Source organism: Halichondria panicea, chromosome 15 (genome assembly GCF_963675165.1).
Source record: "Halichondria panicea chromosome 15, odHalPani1.1, whole genome shotgun sequence".
NCBI classification, from domain to species: domain Eukaryota; kingdom Metazoa; phylum Porifera; class Demospongiae; order Suberitida; family Halichondriidae; genus Halichondria; species Halichondria panicea.
The window spans coordinates 858,792-879,782 of NC_087391.1; the positions used below are offsets into that span (position 1 = coordinate 858,792).

The 20,991-nt window shown below is 45.6% G+C and overlaps 3 protein-coding genes across 4 annotated transcripts in view; 1 reads left to right on the forward strand and 2 right to left on the reverse strand.

Moving 5' to 3' along the window:
- LOC135348583 (adhesion G-protein coupled receptor V1-like) overlaps positions 1 to 10,642 on the reverse strand; it is a 40,473-nt gene extending 29,831 nt beyond the window's left edge. For both annotated transcript variants that reach the window (XM_064546846.1, XM_064546845.1), the window contains exons 1-17: positions 10,419 to 10,642; positions 10,104 to 10,306; positions 9,244 to 9,483; positions 8,895 to 9,002; positions 7,743 to 8,732; positions 7,046 to 7,304; positions 6,872 to 6,990; positions 6,258 to 6,539; positions 5,584 to 6,007; positions 5,107 to 5,297; positions 4,583 to 4,778; positions 4,182 to 4,500; positions 3,004 to 3,900; positions 2,755 to 2,889; positions 1,499 to 2,451; positions 735 to 1,045; positions 136 to 428 (exon numbers count right to left, since the gene is read on the reverse strand). In XM_064546846.1, coding sequence (XP_064402916.1) covers positions 136 to 428; positions 735 to 1,045; positions 1,499 to 2,451; positions 2,755 to 2,889; positions 3,004 to 3,900; positions 4,182 to 4,500; positions 4,583 to 4,778; positions 5,107 to 5,297; positions 5,584 to 6,007; positions 6,258 to 6,539; positions 6,872 to 6,990; positions 7,046 to 7,304; positions 7,743 to 8,732; positions 8,895 to 9,002; positions 9,244 to 9,483; positions 10,104 to 10,306; positions 10,419 to 10,434 — 5,936 coding nt within the window. In that variant the 5' untranslated portion in view covers positions 10,435 to 10,642. The remainder of the gene's footprint in view (positions 1 to 135; positions 429 to 734; positions 1,046 to 1,498; positions 2,452 to 2,754; positions 2,890 to 3,003; positions 3,901 to 4,181; positions 4,501 to 4,582; positions 4,779 to 5,106; positions 5,298 to 5,583; positions 6,008 to 6,257; positions 6,540 to 6,871; positions 6,991 to 7,045; positions 7,305 to 7,742; positions 8,733 to 8,894; positions 9,003 to 9,243; positions 9,484 to 10,103; positions 10,307 to 10,418) is intronic.
- Positions 10,643 to 10,780: 138 nt separating this feature from the next.
- On the forward strand, positions 10,781 to 18,845 carry LOC135348584 (vacuolar protein sorting-associated protein 54-like). Its single transcript, XM_064546847.1, has 16 exons — positions 10,781 to 11,727; positions 12,108 to 12,489; positions 12,709 to 12,966; positions 13,287 to 13,357; positions 13,789 to 14,079; positions 14,129 to 14,387; positions 14,458 to 14,507; positions 15,345 to 15,424; positions 15,515 to 15,620; positions 15,670 to 15,775; positions 15,822 to 15,909; positions 16,604 to 16,725; positions 17,402 to 17,482; positions 17,742 to 17,849; positions 18,215 to 18,309; positions 18,629 to 18,845. The coding sequence occupies exons 1-16, from the start codon at positions 10,973 to 10,975 to the stop codon at positions 18,732 to 18,734; spliced, it is 2,958 nt and encodes a 985-aa protein (XP_064402917.1). The 5' UTR covers positions 10,781 to 10,972; the 3' UTR covers positions 18,735 to 18,845.
- Positions 18,846 to 19,232: 387 nt separating this feature from the next.
- Positions 19,233 to 20,699, reverse strand: LOC135348589 (serine/threonine-protein phosphatase alpha-2 isoform-like). The gene is made up of 2 exons (XM_064546854.1): positions 20,585 to 20,699; positions 19,233 to 20,421 (listed from the first exon to the last, which is right to left on the reverse strand). The coding sequence occupies exon 2, from the start codon at positions 20,412 to 20,414 to the stop codon at positions 19,458 to 19,460; it is 957 nt and encodes a 318-aa protein (XP_064402924.1). The 5' UTR covers positions 20,415 to 20,421; positions 20,585 to 20,699; the 3' UTR covers positions 19,233 to 19,457.
- Between the last annotated feature and the right edge of the window lie 292 nt (positions 20,700 to 20,991).

Genomic DNA, 20,991 nt, shown 5'->3' on the forward strand with positions numbered 1-20,991 from the left:
TTCACCTTCATTATACAAAAACTCGAAATATACATTATATTACATGCGAAATTCACAAATTAAAATAGGCAATTCGAAAAAGAAGACCCACAAAAATAACCCGCTATACGGTATAATTATAGTGTGTGTACTCACCCCTCCCCTCCCAGTGCTCCCAGGTCCAGCTGGAGACTGTTGAGTCTCGTGTCCGTACTCTCCACGGAGACAACGCCCACACTCACTTGACCCACCGTACCAAACTCTCGGATCACCGTGACAACGACCTCTTGCCCCTCGGCAACTCCAGAGGGGGGTGGTGCAAACGTGAACAAGCCGTAAGGATGATCACTGGCCTCTATGGTGATGACTCCTGCACTAAATGGCCCCAGGCTAGCTCCCACAGTGACGTTAATCAGTGTGACTGTGAACACTTCACGAAGCTCAGCATTCTGTGTGTGTGTGTGTGTGGGGGGTGTGTGTGTGTGTGTGTGTGTGTGCGTGGGTGTGCGTATGAGTGTGTGTGTGTGTGGGTGGTGGGTTAGAATGGGGGTACTGTCTCAGTAATTAGCTTGTATCAGTATCCATGCTCTTAGTGTGTATGCATTGTCAGAAATGTAACTGGTGGGACATTTTGGTATCAACAATTTTTATGTGTGTGTGTGAGGAGTGAGTGTGTGGGTGTGTGTGTCCGTGTGGGTGTGTCCGTGTGTCTGTATGTGAAGGGGAGGGGATAGTGTAGCGGAGATGCCACTCACCAGATCATCTCTGATCGTCAGTTGAATATCCTCCGTATTGGATCCTTCTGAGAACGTTAGCGTTCCTTCGCTGGGAGTAATGTCGATGACCTCTGACCCTCCAGATTGACTCACTCTCCAGTACAGGCTAACATCTCCGAACACACCACCCTCTCTGAGCACGCTCAGTGTGACAGGGGTTCCCCCTTGTTGCTCGGCAACCACTAGGGCTCGAGAGTCAGAGTCGAAGTTGAACCTCCCGAAAGCGTCATCGCTGGGTTGTATGTGTATAGCCAGAGTGCTGCCCACACCCAGGTCAGGAGTACCGTCAGCTAGGAGGAGGAGAGAAGTAAGTATAATTATTATTGTCTTAAGTTATCATCGTAAAACATTGATGTATACCGTATAGCGTGTAATTTTCCTGGGGCAAAATATTCGTGGTTTTCGTGGTTGGAGGTCTGACCACGAATATTTTACCCACGAATGAAGCGACCTTGCCTACCTTTACCTGCAGTGCAAGCAGCAACCACGAAAATATTACCCACGAAATGTCTCAATATTGCTGAACCACGAATATTTTGTCCCCCGAAAATTACCCGCTATACGGTAGTTCTGCCAAACTTATAATATTCAAAACAAATAAATAGTGCTATAATAATTATTATTATATGGGCGAAATATTGAAATGTCAGAGTGTCGCCTTAAATCGAGATCTTACGGTAAGTCTATATGTATATATACATGTACATATGTTAGTTATTTATAGTGAGTGTGCAGGTACTCACTTCCACTGGGGTTGGTGAGGTTGACGTAGAAGGTCTTCTGCAGTTCAGGTAGTTGGTTGTCCAACACAGTCACAGTGACCATCTGTACCACACCCTCTCCAATGAAGTCCAGTGATCCAGCCGTGGGTACAAAGTCTGGAGCACCTCCCTCGCTCAAAGCCGAGCCTTCACTGGTTATATACTCTACAGCCGAGTTACCAAGGCGACCTTGAGCACGCACCACGTACACTGCTACCGTGCCAACAGACTCGTCCACAAAAAGTTGAGGCTGCTCTGTTGCAGGGGTGATTGGAACGCCAGGGGGAGGGGGCGATGTTACAAACTGGAATAGACCGTACGGAGAATCGTTTTCAACAACCGTTACCACAGATTGGGAGGAAGATGTTTCGATACTCGCACCACTTAAGGGGGTGGAGCTTGTTTGGTTGTCATCGGCAACAGCAGACGTAAGAGTGATGGTAAATGTCTCGAGCAACTCTGGTACTAGTTCATCAATGACAGTGACGTTTAGAGAGCCCGTCAGCTGACCCTCGGAGAACACTACACGTCCTGAGGAGGGTTCAAAGTCCAAGCTAGCCAACTCCCCGTTTTGCCGAACCTCCCATGAGACGGACACGCCCTCAAAGGAACCTCCTGTTCTTGTGATTAGCAGGGACAGCCTCGTAGCTTCGGTGGTCGTTGTTGCGACAGCTGAAGGATCGAATCCAAACACACCGTTACTAGAGTCACTCTTGAGTACATTCAGAATAGTGGTAGAGCCGAAAGGGTTAATTCTAGCTCCACCCACTGTGTTTGCTAGTTGTATAACGAACTCTAGACTCGGTTCTGGGGTAGCGTCATCAATAGTTGCGGCACTGATGGTTGCTACGGTAACAGCGGGTGGGTAAGTGAGATAGCCGGAGATGGGAGTGATGGATTGAGCAGCAAGGTCGTCAGTAAGAGCCGTAACTTGCCTGAGGGGAGGAGGGGGAACACACTAGAAATAGAACACTGTATGTATGTACTTCTAAGGAGAAACCGTATTATTACAATGTTTTTGAGCATCATAATTATCGAGAAATTATGTACATGCGTAAAAATAAAACCGCTAAGACCTATAAATAATACCAGAACTTGTATGATTGCCTGGTCGCAAAAGTTTCTACTGATTTGGCTCATTTGAAAAAGTTGTTCATCTCACAAAACATTGCTCTGTACATATAATTATGTACAGTGCAACTCTGCAAGAGTTGAACATATCCATTGCAATATCTCACCTCTGACTAAGAGCTGTGGAGAAGATACGCACGTCCTGGAGGTCACCACTGAAGAAGTCACTGGTTGATATGCCGCCTGGGACTCCACCCACTGTCAGTTGACCACGCCCACTAAATGTCGGCCCTGTCAACGTCCTGTGCATTGGTGAAATATGCATTATGTACGGTTCACATTTGTAGCACTGTACATGTATAACGCTTTTTATGGGCTAATATAATTATACAACTTGTAATAATACGAGCATTCACCTCGATGTGAGGAAAATTCCGTCTGCATAGAACGAAGCGATCTGATTGGTCGCAGTGATGACAAGGGAGTGCCACGCCCCCTCTGTTAGAGAGCTCTGTGATACGGAGGTTTCAACAGAGAGTAGAGATCCTCCAGACTGATAAGAGAATCTGACAATGAAGTTATCACTGTCCGCTATCAGAGAGAGCCGATAAATGGGGGTGGAACCTGTTGCCTGGGAGACAAGGACTCCAGACATCCCAGATGAAGGTTTGAGCCACAAACTGATGGTCAGTTGGTTAGAGAGGATGGGCTGCTCTGCACTGGGCACGCTCAACAGGTCACCCGGTTGTCCTCGGAAGTTGAGCGCTCGTGTTCCAGTGTGTGGGCGGGCAGTCACATCGGTCACACCACTCACACCCTCACCAACGAGGAACAGATCCGTATAAGATGGAAGGGCCTCGGATAATATCTCCCAGACAACAGTAACCTGGCCGACGGTACCCGCCCCCCTCAAAATATCCAAAGAGAGGTTACCCAGACTAGGATTGCTAGTGGGTACATCTTCAGCAACCTCAACGTAGCTGTTGCCGACAGAGAAGAGTCCGTAGGGGTCATCACTAGGGGCAACAGTCAGCGTCAAAATGCCAATGTCACCTATTCTAGCACCGTCAGCAGAATCTCCTATGACGTTAAAAATGGTCAATTCGATCTCGAAAGTTTCGGACAATTCAGGAATTGAGTCATCGACAATATTCAGATTTATGTCAGCTGTTAGATTGCCGGGGTCAAAGGTGATGAAATTGGTGGTGGGTGAAATATCGCTGACATCAGCAGAGATACGGGCAGAACCGTTGAGTTGGTAGACAGTCCAAGAGAGACTAACCACTCCAAAGTCACCACCGAGACGCTCCACCCTGTGTGGGGGGGGGGGTAAGAGTACTTGAGTACTAAGCAGTACAACAGGAGACGGAGCATTAGAGTATACTAGATGTACTTTTGTGTAGGTACGTAGATGAATTTTACACGTACGTAAGCCCTTTAAATTAAAGCGCTACAAAAAATAACTTTTAATTGTGAAAATGCACAATTCTAGTTACTGAATTCTTGTGAGGGAGCTATATTTTATATGGGTCTTCAAAGCAACTGTCAGGAGTGCAAAGTTCGTACACTGTATACTACTACACACAACCCTCACGTGAGAGTGACTGCGTCTCCCTCCACTGCCTCCTCTGTAGGGGTCTCGAATTGGAACACTCCGTTGGGGTCATCGCTAGGGGTGATGAGGAGGGTAGCCTCGTCATTGGACTCCACAACTACAGCATCTCCTGTCACAGAGTCTAGTCTCAGTGTCAAGAGCTCGTTCTCCTCGGGGATTGCATCATTGACCACACCCACTGATATGACGGCTTCCGTCTGGCCGGGGGAAAAGGTCACTATGCCAACGATAGGGGTGATGGTGACGTCATCTTGAGAGGCAGACGTGTATATCACTGAGAAGGTTACCTCAGATGTATCTGTGCATGGAAGAAATTATTATTAACATTTAGAGGAAGTACACACATTGGGCAAAGTGGGGAAGAAGGTCACATGACATACCTGCGGCCTGTCCTCCCCTGGCGACCATGAACTCGGCCACCTCTCCCTCGGCAACTTGTACGAAGCTCCGGGTGAAACTGATTGGGTCATCATTTTGGGCGACAGTTAGCGATGTCTGTGTGTCACTCGGACTGAGAGCAGCTGCCCCACTAGCGGTCACTAGACGCACAGTGAACACTTCAGCAGCCTCAGGCATCTGCACACACCATGGCCATGCATGCATGATTACAATGTACGCAGCTTAATAAAGGTTGCCTTATTATGCAATCTATTATATACTTGCCTGCCTGCTAGTATATACTAGGCACAATATTCAGAGAGTGAAACTATTGAACGGAGAATGTGGGGACGAGTAATACTACCTACACTATGACTACCTACATACAGTGTGTACATACTAAGTTTATGGTTACTGAAAACTCTACACATTCAACCCAAGAAAATCACGAAATTATACGATGACTAAAACTCAAGGTACGGCTGCTCAAAGCTGCTACACTACACTACACTAGATACTAACTCACATTGTCCGGAAGAATGTTGATTTCGAATGATCCTGTACTTTGACCTTCAGAGAATGAGACCACACCTGCTGTAGGTTGGAGGTCAGCCCCGCCCCCCACGACCTCCCAGGTCACCATCACGTCTGTGAATGTCCCTCGTGACCTTTCAACTGTGAAAGTTGCGACTGACGTCTCGCCATCTCTTGGCTCAACTAGAGAAGAAGAATAGTATAAGATAGAACTGAATAGCTTGAGGGCATACGTGCATATACAAAGTATACAGAAGGCCATGCAGCATTATTATAACATACGTTTAAATAGCTATTGCAACAGATAATTATGCAATAAATCTTCGTTTTTTATATATTTATAGTAATAGGATCGACACTGACATACGCATACAGCTGTGGAGTTTCAAGGGTGTAGTAGCATATAGAAGGTCAGCAATGCTTCAAGCCACACATAGTATATTCTATAGTCCTCCCCTCCCCTGCTTACCGAGGGTCTGATCCAGAGAGCTAGCGTCCAATAAGAAGAGCCCAGCGTAGTCATCGTTAGCCAGGATGGTCACCTCCACTGCTCTGGGGATGCCGATGATGTCGGCGTTGCTACTGGAGATCTCAAACATATACGTCTCATTTGTTTCAGGAATATTATCGTCATTTATGAGCAGATTCACCAAGCTCTCTCGCTGGCCGGGGGAAAAGGTCGTGAACCCTTGACCTCCAAAGATTTCGATCACTCCTCCGGCAATATTGTAGAATATAGTCTCAGTGGTGAGTGCCCCGCCCTCTCTGATGATCGCTATGGTGATGATGTCATCGAATGATTCCTCAACAAGGAACGGGCCAGACGTGGAGGGACTGATGGAGAACACTCCCTCAGCTGCGTCATTCTGGAGAATCCTCACCACGGCAATGTTCTGTGTGTGTGTGTGTATTGTTAACAGGACTATATATAGGTACTTATTGGAATTGTTAGTGTTTGCAAAATTAATGCTAGTACATAGAACGCCAATTAATGCTAGCTATTTCGAAAATAAACATGCATCTGCTACAATACATGCATCAGCATGGCTGTACCCACAACCTCGAAAAACTGCACTGTAAATCCTATCTCAAAAGTGCATTATGCTTGTAGCTCTCAGGATGTACATGTATATAGTGTCATACCTGATCTTGTTGGATCCTCTGACTGTCCTGATTGGTGGTAACCAGGGTAACAACGAACAACTCCTCGACTTCTGGAAAGTCATCAGGCAGTATGTCAACCTCCAGCTGTGCAGAGTTAGCTCCATCAGGGATACTAACAAACCCAGTGGTGGCCCCAACGTCCGTGATATCAGCTGACTGGGGAGTGACCAACCACGTGACCTCGGCCAGACCATAGGAACCAGAGCGTGAGACTGTCAGTGATACTCGTGAGGAGATTGTCATTGGTTCCTCCACTGACACCTGCACCGAACACAGCTACTATAGCAACATTGCACGGTGCACAGTTAAAAAACTAACGGCTTCTATAGGCTTCGTGAGTGGTTCGTGTGTTTGCACAAAGTTTCTATTCAACTTATGAGTTAGCCTCCCACTAAAGTGTTAGCTATTTGGTAGCTACGGTACAAGAATGATAAAACAGCTGCAAAGCTGTACACTTCCAGCTGAAGCTCCTTCCATACTCAGCAAGACATGCCTCGAGGCATTAAATAAGCACTGTACATGTATTATTATACGAGTTACATGCACATGCGATAAATCGATTAAAATATACTCTGTGAGTGGGAGGGGTTTACCTGAAGAGATGAGGGGTCAAAGGTGATGTACCCATTGGCTGCACTCTCTGGTATAGACACATCCACAGTGGACCGTGGGCCAACACTAGGGGACACCACGGAGGGGATGAGGAGGGTGGCTGTAGGGGTCACATGATAGTCACATGATCACGCATAATATCACATGACACTTACCTCCACCAACGAGAACGGTATTGGTGATATTAGCTCTAAACACTGCTACTGGTTCTAAGAACATGTCGTTGGGAATTGTCACGCTAAAGTCCCGGGTTGATTGTCCACCCTGTAGCTGTACGGAGCCCATCGCCAAGGCAACGGCATTGGGGTCACTGTCGGAGGCACCAACTGGCAGGTAAGTGATGGCGTAGTCAATAGAGATGATCCCGATATCACCACGACTACGCTGTATGACCATCCTCAGCTCTCTAGGGGCCTACGTACACGAACATGAAACAACAATAATAGTATATAAATTAGCAGCTCTCAAAACAATTATTTATGTCAGCCAAACAAAATACAAATTCATTCTCTAGATCTATGACAAGCCATGCAATCACTGTACGTACAGCTCAGTGTAATGGTGACTAATGATTGTCTTAGACACAATACCAGGCACGCCTGAATTACTCACTTTATTAAATATGTTAAAACGTTAATGCTAATAACCTGCAAGCGCACTACCAATCCTACGTATGTACAACCTATATACTGTGTGATTTAGTGATGTTGTACAAACTATAGGTAAGTCACTACACCCAATTAAGAGATTTAGAAAGTGGGATCCTTTGCCCAATATTAAGCCATTTCATTCTTTACACAACTATAACCATCTATATATATAAGCTGATACCGTACATACACACACACTTACAGTGGCAGCCACAGAGAGGGAATTCCCCCACTCCACCAGTCCGTACACATTGTCACTCTCGGTGATTATCAGTGAGGCCATCCGCACACCCGTCTCAGTCAGTACGCCGTTACCACTCGTAACACTCACCAGCTCTACTACAAAACCTTCCGCAACCTCCGGCAAATCATCGTCAAATGCTGTGATCTCAAGCGTGGCCTCATTAGCGCCATCGGGTATAAACAAGGTTCCTGATGGGGGCTGGAAATCATTTACAGCTAGCTGCTCGTTTACATTGTCCGTGATACGCCATTCAATTGTCAGGTTTCCGAAGGTCCCTATCGACCTTTGAACTATGAACCTTCCAATCTCTCCGCTGTCTTCTCGTATGATGACTGGTCCAGGGGAGGCGAATGATACGATACCCCCTGCATTGTCGTTGACCGCTATTACCACGGCGATGGTAGATGGTGGTACAAGAACAGCATCCATACTGGGAGAGCTGAGTATTAACGTAAACATCTCATCTCCTTCAGGTATAGTGTCGTCGAGTATCGTTACGGTTACAGTCTCCGTGGTGACTCCGGGTGCAAAGTTCACTGTCGTACTGATGGGTTCAAAGTCCGTACCTGCCGATGCAGTTCCACTAGCTGTAGACACTAAGACACTGGTGGTCTGCGTTAGGTCCCCCACAACAGAGCCGCCCTCGAGCAGTCCCCTCGTCACAGTCAGCTCCACACTCCTCACACTCTCCACTACCTCCACAAGACTTACACTCCATTGTAGCGGCGAGTCGTTTTCTTGTATAGTTACCATAGAAACAATGCCGTCACTGGCGAGAGTAGCCCCTCCCCGCGGATTGGACAGTTGTACAGTAAACACTTCGTCTGGTTCCGGCAGGTTATCGGGTAGTAGAGTCAGAGTGATTACTTGTGAGGCTTCTTGATCCTCGAACACCAGCTGTCCCATGAACGAGGCAAGGTCGTCTGCTCCGGAGGGGTCAGAGGTCACCTACAGGGCAATAAATAAATAAATACATGCGTGTGCCCCCAATATCAAACTATCACTCTAATACGAATGCACGCCCCTGCAGAGAAAACAAGAAAAAAATATGCAAATTTCCCAGAGCTGTTTTGTTTGGCTTGGGAACGATGTTGTATGAAAACAAATTACCTGGTAATCTACGGTAACCCTGCCGGAAGTGCCTGGTCCTCTAGTGACAGTCAGCTGCAGGTCAGTGGGGGTAGAGGGAGGCTCCTCAGCTGTCACACTCAGAGAGTCCTGTATGGAGGGAGGGTTATGAAACACAAATGCAAACAGCAGAAAGCAACACAGAGCTGAAAAATAGCTATCTCAGTGGTGGTTGACAGCTTGTTGCTAACTACCTCTAGACAAACAAAAAAACATGCATGCGCCTTTTAGGCCTAGTTTACCCCACACTAAACGAGCCAGATTTGTGTTGAAAAATGATTGAAAATAGCCACTGAATCAAAAATTCTGGGCACAGTTTTTGTGAACTTACAGCCTGGAACTGGACAGCTCCAAATGGTTCGTCACTAGCTTGAATGACCAGGATCATGGTGTTCCTGAGTCCAACCTCTGCCCCGTTCCTAGCATCATCAATCACCACGGTGAAGGTTTCGTTGCCCTCAGGCAAAGCATCATCCACTATGAAGGCAGTGACGGATGAGCTGGTCACACCATCGTCAAAACTAGCCACGTATGTGGTGGCGAGAAAGTCCCCGTCGTTAGCATTCTGGATCTGTGTGTGAGGAGTGGAGTGGGTGGATAACGCAGTGCAGTATCAGCATATACATTGAATTTAAGAGCAAAAAGCTGAACAATGCTACACTAAAGTGTGTACAATATAGCTACCTATATTAGTGTTCCCACGTGTAAACTATTGTAGTGGTTGACTTCAAATAAGGTTTGTGAAGTGAACAATAAAACTATGCAGTGAAATTGTCCCTACTGAGCTACATAATAATTATATAGCTACAGAGCATTGCAAGGGGTGCCTGGGGGCAAGTGTATAGACACCAGCTAAGTGCTTTGTGAGTGAGTGTATTACAGAAGAAGTCCAACACGCAGTAGAATCACTACTACAAGTATATGATTATTTCCAGCAATAGTTACATGATAACATGTAGGCCCCTACAGTACACTATACTGCATGTCGGACCACCTCTGGTATATGGGTGTACTAGCTGGGACCTAGACACACCCACAGTACTGCATGGGCCCTGATTTAATGCACAGAGCTACCAACAGGACCAAACAACAAGACAATGAATTCCATTACTAAGTTCAAATTTCACTGTATTTCACTGTATTTCACTGTGCCTTCATCATCTTTAATTGTTTACTGTACACAGTACTCACAGTAATTCCAGCAAATACTTGTCCAGTGACTCCGCCCTCTCGTACTAACGGGATCTGCACACTTGTAAAACCAGTTTGTCCAGTTCCCTCGTTTACAACCAACTGCAACTGGGCAAAGTTGATGAATCCATGAGTTCCACCATCTTGTTGTCCAACTGCCGTGCCCAGTAGAACTGCTAACCACAGGAGAGAGAGCTTCCACTCTGTAAGAACATCAATCAATAAAACTGTATCAAAACACAGCTACCTCTTTATATACTAACTTATGGCTTAGACAAAGATCTATAATTATACAAGACAGCAAGTTTTACTGACCTCTCAGTGGTAACATACTGTGCTATGAATGCAAGAATCTAAGAGCTGGGAATATAAATAACACTATACACAATATTTAGTCTTTATTGCAGCCTTCCTTGCAGTAGCTCTGATCTGACTGTTTGCTGCAAACACCACACACGATGCAGATCCGCCCCCTTTTGTGGTTTTGAAATGTTTGTTGCTCATGAATATCATTATCAGCCAGCATTGCACTATTTACTGTGTAACTTAACTTGAGAGTAAATTCAGCATCCATACTGTGTGATTTTGTCTTTTTTGATGAGGTCTCCGCCTGACAGGACAGCAAAAGACGTCTTGATAGCTGCTAGCTAACCCTAGCCCTTCAGACACTTTACCATGCGGGTGAATAATAATCATGATACAGTTTTAACGATCTTTACCATATTTGTAGGCCATGCTGTCCAGTACAGTCTATGGAATTGAAACCAGGCTAGTTTTCGTTTATCTATGGTTTGTGTCTCCTACTGATTATCAAAAAGACAAAGAAAACCCCGTGCATTAAGAGCTCAAGCTTCCAAGAACCTCTCCCAATGGCGGGGCACTCATCAGGTAGTGAAGACCTGTGGGATGAACTATCTAGGATTCCAAAGCGAGTGGGCGTGGCCTCTCTCCCCAAGAGGTCTCGGATCCCCAGCGTAGAGGAGATTGGCTCAAAGAAGGAACCAAAATGGATGCTTCGATCGGGAGCACAAAATCTAGCGACTGCTCTAAACGAGCCATTGAACCGTGAACTGGACCTCTTCACTCGAACGTGGGGCAGCTATTTTATCCCCACCGCCCCCCTCCCCCCGTCCACACTACCCTCCATCGAGTTGCGCGACTTTCTTCCATACCTCAAGAATACGTCTCGAGGGCGCAAATCTCACCGGTCAATCATACGAGAAATGAAGAAGCAGGCTGAAGGTACCACGCCCACCTCCCCCTCGATGATTGCCCCCCTCGTTGCCAAGCTCAACGAAGGGGGGAAGACGTACGACCTCTCATCTGTACCACGAGTATACATGCAAAACGACTTCTCTTTAGAGGACCCTCCGACTTTCAAAGAAGTCATACCACTATCGCAACTGTTCCCGGCCAAGCGAGGGGGTGTGGTCAGTACTAAGGAAGGTACAAACCACTCGACGAAGCTCCTTCATGAACAGCTGACCCAGTACCTGGACGTCATCGAGGTCCACCTGGCTCACCAGATCTCACAGAGGTCGGACCTGTTCTTTGAGACCCTCTCCTCCCAACAGGACCTTCAGGAACTCATGACCGACGTGAGGCACGATGTCGTTGAGCTAAGGTGAGGCAGGGTGGGGCCTATTCTCATGACGTTACTTAATTTCATGTAAAGTGCACGTGGCATTCTCCAGAGCAACAAGGCAATTCACTGTACGTGCATGTATTACAGTTCCTAAATTGTTTAATGTTTGATAGATTATTGTAAACTCAATACTGACAATGCATTTATTATCTCTTTCACACACACATCTCCTTCACACACACACTTTTTCGCTGTGAACATGTTTCTAATTGAGCATACTGTATCTCACATGACTGCTCAATAAAGGGAGATGGGCAATGAATACATTGAACGACTCAGTGGAGTATTTTGTTGAACTTTGATCACAATATCGATATTATTTAGCTAGCATGTATAATTGTTGTCTCTCTCTCACACAGACACAAGATTCGTGAGCTTGACAGAGTCTCCACTCACCAGACACTTAATCTCCTTAGGGCATTCATCCGTCGTCGTCACTACACAATCCTAGTCGACAAACTCCGTCTCATTACCATCGTCCAACAGACGCAACCAAACATCCAATCACTCTTGGCTGCCTCCGATTTCGTGGGTGCCCTAGAACTAATCAGCACTACGCAGGAGGTCTTAACGCAAGAGTTACAGGGAGTGCATGCCCTCAGGCATTTAGGGTCGCAGTTAAGAGAAATGGAGAAAGCAATTGGGAGAATGATGGAGGGAGATTTTGTGAGCTTCTGCTTGGAGGACATTCGACAGAGGATCAGAGAGGCAGCTGATGGGGTGGAGGGTCTGGACACAGAGGTGAGGGAAGGGACTGGTAGATCAGCTACATGTATAGCTCTTACTGGCTATGTCTGTAGAAAAAATTATACATGCGTTTGAAGGATGTTTGTGAAATAATGCCCTAGAGGATGTTTTTCTCATCCATATCTGGAACCCCCTATCAATATTAGCCCCACTATTTCTAAACCTTGTTATCGATTTTCAATGTCTTGTTACCCTCCATGTACACAAACGCAGGAGAGGTTGATCTCTGTGACCTTTGGACTCCTACGACAAGGGAAGGTCCATTTCGTGACGGCACTCAGAGAAAAACTTCTCTTGTTCTTAAAGACGCAGGTCAAAGACATTGTACATGGCTACCTCAATTTACCCTCTGACCCCGGAGACGAGGCAACACCACTCTCACAGACCATTAAGGAGCTGAACTTTGACCCCTGGCTGACCCTTCTCACCCACGTCTTTGATTGCCTCATTATTCATTTGAGAGCAGTACAAGTAAATACACTGTGTTCCTGTTTGTGTGTGTGCGTGTGTGTACTGTATGTCATGTGACATGTCTAGTGTATGCATAATTAGAGTATTGTAACTTTGCACACGGTCACTCCTTGCAATAGCCTATCTTTCCAGTTCATCAGTAGACCTTTGTACACCGTGTACAGGTTTCCCCTGTAAACAATTCAGGCCATCAATTTGTGTTAACTTGTCAGTATCTAACTTAGTTACTGTTTCTGTACATGTGCTTCTTTCATGTTAACTGAATTGTCAGTATTTGAAATGGTCTACTGTTTCATTAACTAATAATTCATTCTGCCCAGGCCTCTGTGAAGGTGATTGCTGGAGTGTGTCAGAGAGCAGCTGGCAATACTGTGGTCTTTGTGGAATCTAGGTTAGTTAGTTACGCTTAGTTATGTACGATTGACTGCCCGTAACTTAATGCCAGAACATTTGTAGAGTATGTAGATCAGGGTTCTCCCCTTTCTGGTTGGTGATGGTCGGTCCTCTAAGCTCAGAAAATCATTGAAATTGGATCGAGTTATGGCCACTGAAAGAGTTCCGGAGCCATTGACTAAACGGGGGGGGGGGTTTAGTAGTTGAGCGTCTTTTAAAAGCAATAACCTTAGTATTGTTGATCCAATTTCATAAAGAGACCTTTGAAATCATGTGTTTAAATAAAAAATTTGCCATAATTTGGCATCCTCACCTTTGGACCATACTCATGATATTTTTTAGTAGGTGACTGGTATATGTTCTGTAGCTCATAATTGATATATATAGAGACTGTACGCATTGATGCATTGTTTTCATGTCTCCCTGTAGCCCCCCTCCCGAGCCAATAACCACACCCTCTGACCCCCCACCTCCCTCACTGAACTATGCCCCCATGGAGTCAATGGAGGACCAGGAAGCAGCTGACCGTCTCGAGCAAATGCTATTGGACGATGAGCTTAGTGACACTCATATGGGACTTTCCCTCACCACAAACGTGGACTCTAACAATATTATTAAAGAGGAGGACAGAACAGATTTAAAATCTTCCGCCATGCCAACAGCTGAGGAAAATACGACTGACGCAAATGAAGAAAATCGATTGGACGCCAATTTTGCAGAGTGAGATTAAATTATTTTGTGGGCTGATTATTTAATAATGCCTGTGTAGGTGTGAGGGTGGTGTGATCCCGGCTGAACTAAGCCACACCCTCCTAGTAGAGTGTGAGGAGGTGGTGACTGCATCATGTGACCTACTCCACGCTCGCTGTGCCAGGATTCTGAGTATTCGTGCCAAGGCTGGTCTACTGGAGGAGCTGCTTCCCTCAGAGTTTGTGCGCCTGGTTCGTCTGGTGGAGACCTTTGTCAACAGGAGCACGACACTCACGGGTCGACAGTGTCCCCAGCTCAGGTCCTCCCTACTCTCTCAGGTGACCAGCATGTGACTGCGTGCATAGGAGTGTCATAATTATGTTTACATTTACATTTTTTTGTCTACAGGGCAAGAAATTTCTCGAGAAATTCCACACACAAAAGTTGGGCAAGCTAAGGTATGTGCTAGTGTACTCGCTGCACTAAGGTGTGTGCTAGTGTACTCGCTGCACTAAGGTGTGTGCTAGTGTACTCGCTGCACTAAGGTGTGTGCTAGTGTACTCGCTGCACTAAGGTGTGTGCTAGTGTACTCGCTGCACTAAGGTGTGTGCTAGTGTACTCGCTGCACTAAGGTGTGTGCTAGTGTACTCGCTGCACTAAGGTGTGTGCTAGTGTACTCGCTGCACTAAGGTGTGTGCTAGTGTACTCGCTGCACTAAGGTGTGTGCTAGTGTACTCGCTGCACTAAGGTGTGTGCTAGTGTACTCGCTGCACTAAGGTGTGTGCTAGTGTACTCGCTGCACTAAGGTGTGTGCTAGTGTACTCGCTGCACTAAGGTGTGTGCTAGTGTACTCGCTGCACTAAGGTGTGTGCTAGTGTACTCGCTGCACTAAGGTGTGTGCTAGTGTACTCGCTGCACTAAGGTGTGTGATAGTGTACTCGCTGCACTAAGGTGTGTGCTAGTGTACTCGCTGCACTAAGGTGTGTGCTAGTGTACTCGCTGCACTAAGGTGTGTGCTAGTGTACTCGCTGCACTAAGGTGTGTGCTAGTGTACTCGCTGCACTAAGGTGTGTGATAGTGTACTCGCTGCACTAAGGTATGTGCTAGTGTACTCGCTGCACTAAGGTGTGTGCTAGTGTACTCGCTGCACTAAGGTGTGTGCTAGTGTACTCGCTGCACTAAGGTGTGTGATAGTGTACTCGCTGCACTAAGGTGTGTGCTAGTGTACTCACTGCACTAAGGTATGTGCTAGTGTACTCGCTGCACTATCTGACCCCTCCCCCCTTCTTGAATAGTCTGTTATTGGACGGTGAGAGATGGAAACAGACCGAGGTCCCCGCAGAGATACAGACCGTAGTCTCCACTCTAGAGTCTGGTGAGACAATATTGATGAGAAATAATGGGCAAACTTTTTTCTCTGCATGTGGTCAATGTTCCTAATTACCCCCCACACGTATGCACACAGGTATTCAACCCCCCACTATGGCCGCAGAGAACTCGGTCAAATCCTCCGACTCTCAGCCCCCCAGCAACAAGCTCTCCATACACGGACAACAGTTTGCCGTCGTCTCGTAAGTTGCCTACTACTTTGACCTCCCACCTCTGACCTTTGCCCTTCAGAATCGTCCTGCTACTAATCAAGATGGTGATGGAGTACTGCTCTTGTGCTGATGACCTCCCGATGCTCATCACTGACGTCCTCTCAAAACTTGTCGAGATTTTAAAGGTGACCCACTGAGCATATCAGATCATAGTGTGTGATGTCTGTATAGAAATTCAACTCTCGGACATGTGAGCTGGTTTTGGGGGCAGGGGCTATGACAGCAGTGGGTCTCAAGACGATAACAGCTAGGCATTTGGGTGAGTATATAATCAATAGCAGGTCTTTTTTTTCATCTACTTAAATTTCACATAATTATTAAGCATTTGGGTGAGTATAAAGTCATCTTATTTTTTGTTAACTACTTGAATTTTAGATATTAAGCATGTAAGGTATACCAAGAGTATATGATAGAGAGAGAGAGTATCGAACATAGGCATGCTGTACATCAGATGTATGCGGAGAGTAACACATGTGACTTCCTTGTATCTGTCACAAGCTTGGAATTTGCACACTGACTAATCCAAGCGTGTGTGATGTAATCTATCAAGAAAGTAGATTACATCACCCACGCTTGTGTGCAAATTCCAAGCTTGTGACAGATACAGGAAGTCACGTTACTTTCCACATACATCTGATGTACAGTATGCCTACATTCGATACTCTCTCTCTCTATCATATACTCTTGGGTATACCCATGGCAGTGTGTGTGTTGGATTGTATAGTACATGAACTTGTATTCAGTGTACTTATAATCCCAGAGCATATATAATTGAAAGGAGATAATGTCCTATCAAATACAGTGAGAGATAGTGGGACAGAAACTGAAAGGAGAAGGAGAAGTGGGGTAGTGAGAACAAAGGAGGGGAAATAGTCTGGAATAGTGGTGTTGTACTTAATTGTGCTCTGTGTACTTCTAAATCTATTACCCTTTCCCTCTCTCCCTCTACTCAGCACTATCCACTCGTTGCCTTGAGGCAGTGATGCTGATCATACCGTGCGTTAAGAAGCACTTTGAGGTGCGGCTACCCCCCCAACAACACGTCCTCCTCTCCCAGTTTGATCTTGTTATTGAAGTGAGTCTGTATAGCCACTGTTAGCTATTGTGGTTGGGCACGAGTATTTATTGTGGTCCCTTACATGTATCAATATCCAGTGTTCTGTTAAGGAGGGGAAGTATGTGAGAGTTGCAGAATTGAGCAACAAAAGAGGCCAGTAGCATTTTAGTGTCAGTTTCACTAGAGCATTAAGGATGTCGATTCAATAGTATGAGTATTGTAGGCTTGAGGACAATGGAGATTGTTCAATGCAACCGTAACCATACACTATGTTCCCCATGCAACCGTAAGCATGCACTGTGTTCCCCATGTAACCGTAACCACGCACTGTGTTCCCCATGCAACCGTAACCACGCACTATGTTCCCCATGCAACCGTAAGCATGCACTGTGTTCCCCATGCAACCGTTCCCCATGCAACCGTAAGCATGCACTGTGTTCCCCATGCAACCGTAAGCATGCACTGTGTTCCCCATGCAACCGTAACCACGCACTATGTTCCCCATGCAACCGTAACCATACACTGTGTTCCCCATGCAACCGTAACCACGCACTGTGTTCCCCATGCAACCGTAACCATGCACTGTGTTCCCCATGCAACCGTAACCATACACTATGTTCCCCATGCAACCGTAACCATACACTGTGTTTCCCAAGCAACCGTAACCACGCACTGTGTTCCCCTCCCCTCACAGGACATCAGCTCACACTGTCAGAGAACCAACGTCAAGGTCATGGGCATAATGGACGCCATGATCATGAAGCAACTCGACAAGGTATGACTCCAAATGCATTTTGTAACCTTTTGAAATGCCTGTCCAGTGATGTGTTAATTAAACCAGTGATTGCTTCCGGCGAAGAAGCATTGACTATTATAGTTGATGATTCGCCTGTTTTTATAGCTAACTGTGACTGCTCATAACTTCAGATCGAATCGTGCATTTTTACAATCATTTTGTAGCCCTTTTAAAGGCCTAGATCTTTAGTTGAATCGTGTGATTGTCTTATGATTTGTGTATTGTTCATGTGACCCAGTGGGAGGCCAAGAGTCCAGTGCCGTCAGTGCCGTTTAAGAACCTGGTCAAACAGATTGTTAAGCTACACGATAACTTGGTGGACATTCTCCCCTCCGACCTCTTGCAGGTGAGGACACACTACATGAGTACATGTACATGTAGTTGTACCTCTGTAGCTAGTTGTACATGTGTACTGCAGAGCTAATTTGTCTGCTAATTAAAATCAATTACACCCCCATCACTCCCCAGAGGAGGAATGCCAGGGTCAAAAGGTCACTAATTAAAACTCTATTTCCCTACCTTGTCTGTATGTACATGTATAGCAATGTTGTACGTTGCTTTAACAGACCCACCCCCCTCAAACTCAACGCCCTATTACCAATATAAGACTCCCAACGCCCACGCCCACCCCAGCCCACATGTTATACATGTGCAAAGTATGTACCTACATGTATTCACGGCCCACCCTACCACCCACGCACACACACACAGGCACTGTTTGCCGGTATAGAGCAGATGTTCACTAGTCACCTCCGTGAGAAGCTACTGGTCCTCGGCATCTCCAACAATGGCAGCACACTGCACGGGTGAGTGAGTTACTAACAGCTGCCACTCACCACATACCTTATTGTTATAATATTCATTGTTATAGCAACGGAATATTCATTAACTTTACGGAGTGCTTTATGTGCTTTCATTATGCATAGTAGCTAGCACAACAAGTGTGCATCATAGAGCTTTGTTTAATGGGGCAGTACTTGAATTGTGTCATATCATCAGTTATCTACATGTATCAATAACAAAAGAATGTTGAGCTGTCAGCTCAAATTACTGACATCACAACATGTGAGCAGCTGCCCTTGCATTCTACCATGTACGAGTAGACCTCTCTTATTCTTATTGCAGGATTGTGAATTCTGAGCTGAGTCATTTCAAAGGTTCCCTGAGCTCTCTGGAAGATGTGAAAGCATTTGGAAGCAGTTTATTTGATGTGTGGACTGGACTCAGATAGCATTTTATAGGGTTAACTTATTATATATATATAATCATATAACTTTGTGCAATCGTTGTTTCTTCGTGTGCAGAAAGTATTCTACACTATTCTCACCATAATTATACCGTATAGTGTGAAATTTTCGAGGTACCTATGTTTCGTGGAATGGCCTCTAAAAGCCTTTCATTGAATAATTTCGTGAGTTGACTGCTTACCAGAAGTCACACCTTTAAATCTCTTCACGTTATAGCAGATAATTCTAATTTAAAGACAATTTTTGTGGACTTAATTTTTGTGTAGGATTACTAACCCACGAAATCAGCGAAAATTAAGCCCTTGAAATTTTCGTGCTATACGGTAGTTCAGATCGAGAGAGCTGGCATGTGTTTACTGTTACTACCGGCATGCATGTGTATATAACGCAACATACATTGTATAGGGAAATACAGAAGCCCCACAAATGACTCCTTATTTGTGGGAGGATTACATTCATGTCGCCATGGGAAATCAACATCATTGCATGGTGTCATTAATCTCATTCTTTATACATAGCAGCACATTTTTGTCAAACACACAAGATATACATACATCACAATCGTGCAGAACTATTGATATAAACCACAGAAATGAGATATAAAAGGATGTGCTGTGTCATATACACATATACATAGGGCAATACATTCTTGCGCTGACAATAAAAAGGCTAGCAATTATACTAACTTCATAGCTATTAATGTCTACTCATTTCTTGGAATTCTTGCCTCCACTCGTTCCTCCGAACAGCTTTCTTCTGTCACTGGCAGGCTTGAGGATTTGAAACGAGCACATGAGGCTCTCGTCCACGCTCATCATCGACCCAGCGTTGTCAAACTCACCACAGTAGTTAGGGGCAGAGAACAGAGTCACCAGCTGCCTCTTAGCAAAGAACTCGTAGCCATCCTCAACCACTTGGTGAGCCCGGGTGATCAGATCAAAATCATTCTTGGCCAGAAACTTGGAGACAATCTCAGGTCCAAAAGTGAAGGAAACTCCACGATCGTTTTCACCCCACCTTGCCGTTTCTTTGTCGGGGTCGGCCCAGAGGAGGTCACAAAGAAGGCCTTGATCGGGGACATCGGTGGGACGCATGACGCGACGAATTTGCTCCATATTGTGCAAATCTGGAGAGAGCCCGCCATGACAACAGAAGATCTTCTCGTCGATAACAGCCGCCACCGGAAGACAGTTGAAACAATCAGTAAACGTCTTCCACAGACGAATGTTGTACCGTCTCTTGCATTCGTCATAGAAACCGTATATCCTGTTGATACTCGCACACTCGTGATTGCCCCTCAAAAGAAAGAAATTCTCGGGGTACTTGACCTTGTAGGCCAAAAGTAGGCACACCGTTTCGAGCGACTGTTTCCCACGGTCCACGTAGTCCCCCAAGAAAAGGTAGTTGGCTTCGGGTGGGAACCCTCCATACTCAAACAAGCGCAGCAGATCATAATACTGGCCATGAATGTCCCCGCATATTTTAAGGGGGGCCTCTAGCTCCAGGAGAATGGGTTGACTCAGGAATACCTCTCTCGATTTCAAACAAAGCCCGCGGATTTCGGCTTCAGTAAGCTGAACGTTCTTGCCAGGTCTTGAACCACGCACATCCAGTAGCCTCTGTATGATACTATCAATGTTGACCTTGTCCACTTCTGATGCCATGGTAAACCTGTACAAAATACACAAAAAATTGTTTAGAAACCTATTAAATTAAAAATGCTGTATGAATCATTGAATGTAGGCTTGTTTTAATAGCGCTTGTAAGCTTCTCTAACTTCTAGAGTGTAGGCTACGCCTGCTGCAGCTATAGCTAGTAGTAGTTTACTACTTACCTCTGTACGTAGCTCTGTTTGGGTTCCAAAGCTTGGATTCTCAAGAATGAAGATTGCTGACAAACCCACCCCAAATTCGGTTAATCAGTTTACTAGATCCCGCGTCACAATTAATTTTTTAATGCACAGAAAGAGGGGCGGGGCTGATCTGTCCTTTTCATGACGTCATCAGATTCTGGTGTTGTGTTGTTGAGCTTGTTGTAAATCATGTAAATTATTGCTCATTCCTAACTCTTACTTCAACACTGCATGTATAAACAACAGATACGTAAATATCCCGACCACAAGAGAAGGCCAGTGGTGTGAGTGGGAATAGAGTCCACTCAACCACGCCATGTTTTGCTTTCGCTCAAGAGTGTTGTAGAAGAGGTGAAGAGACAATGTTACATTATACAGAATTGAATTCC

Coding starts and splice junctions, on each gene's coding strand:
- LOC135348589 (XM_064546854.1), bottom strand. CDS start 20,414: ATGGCATCAGAAGTGGACAAGGTCAACATTGATAGTATCATACAGAGG.
- LOC135348584 (XM_064546847.1), top strand. CDS start 10,973: ATGGCGGGGCACTCATCAGGTAGTGAAGACCTGTGGGATGAACTATCT. Junction 13,358..13,788: donor GTGGTCTTTGTGGAATCTAG/GTTAGTTAGTTA, acceptor GTCTCCCTGTAG/CCCCCCTCCCGAGCCAATAA. Junction 15,776..15,821: donor AACTTGTCGAGATTTTAAAG/GTGACCCACTGA, acceptor ATGTCTGTATAG/AAATTCAACTCTCGGACATG.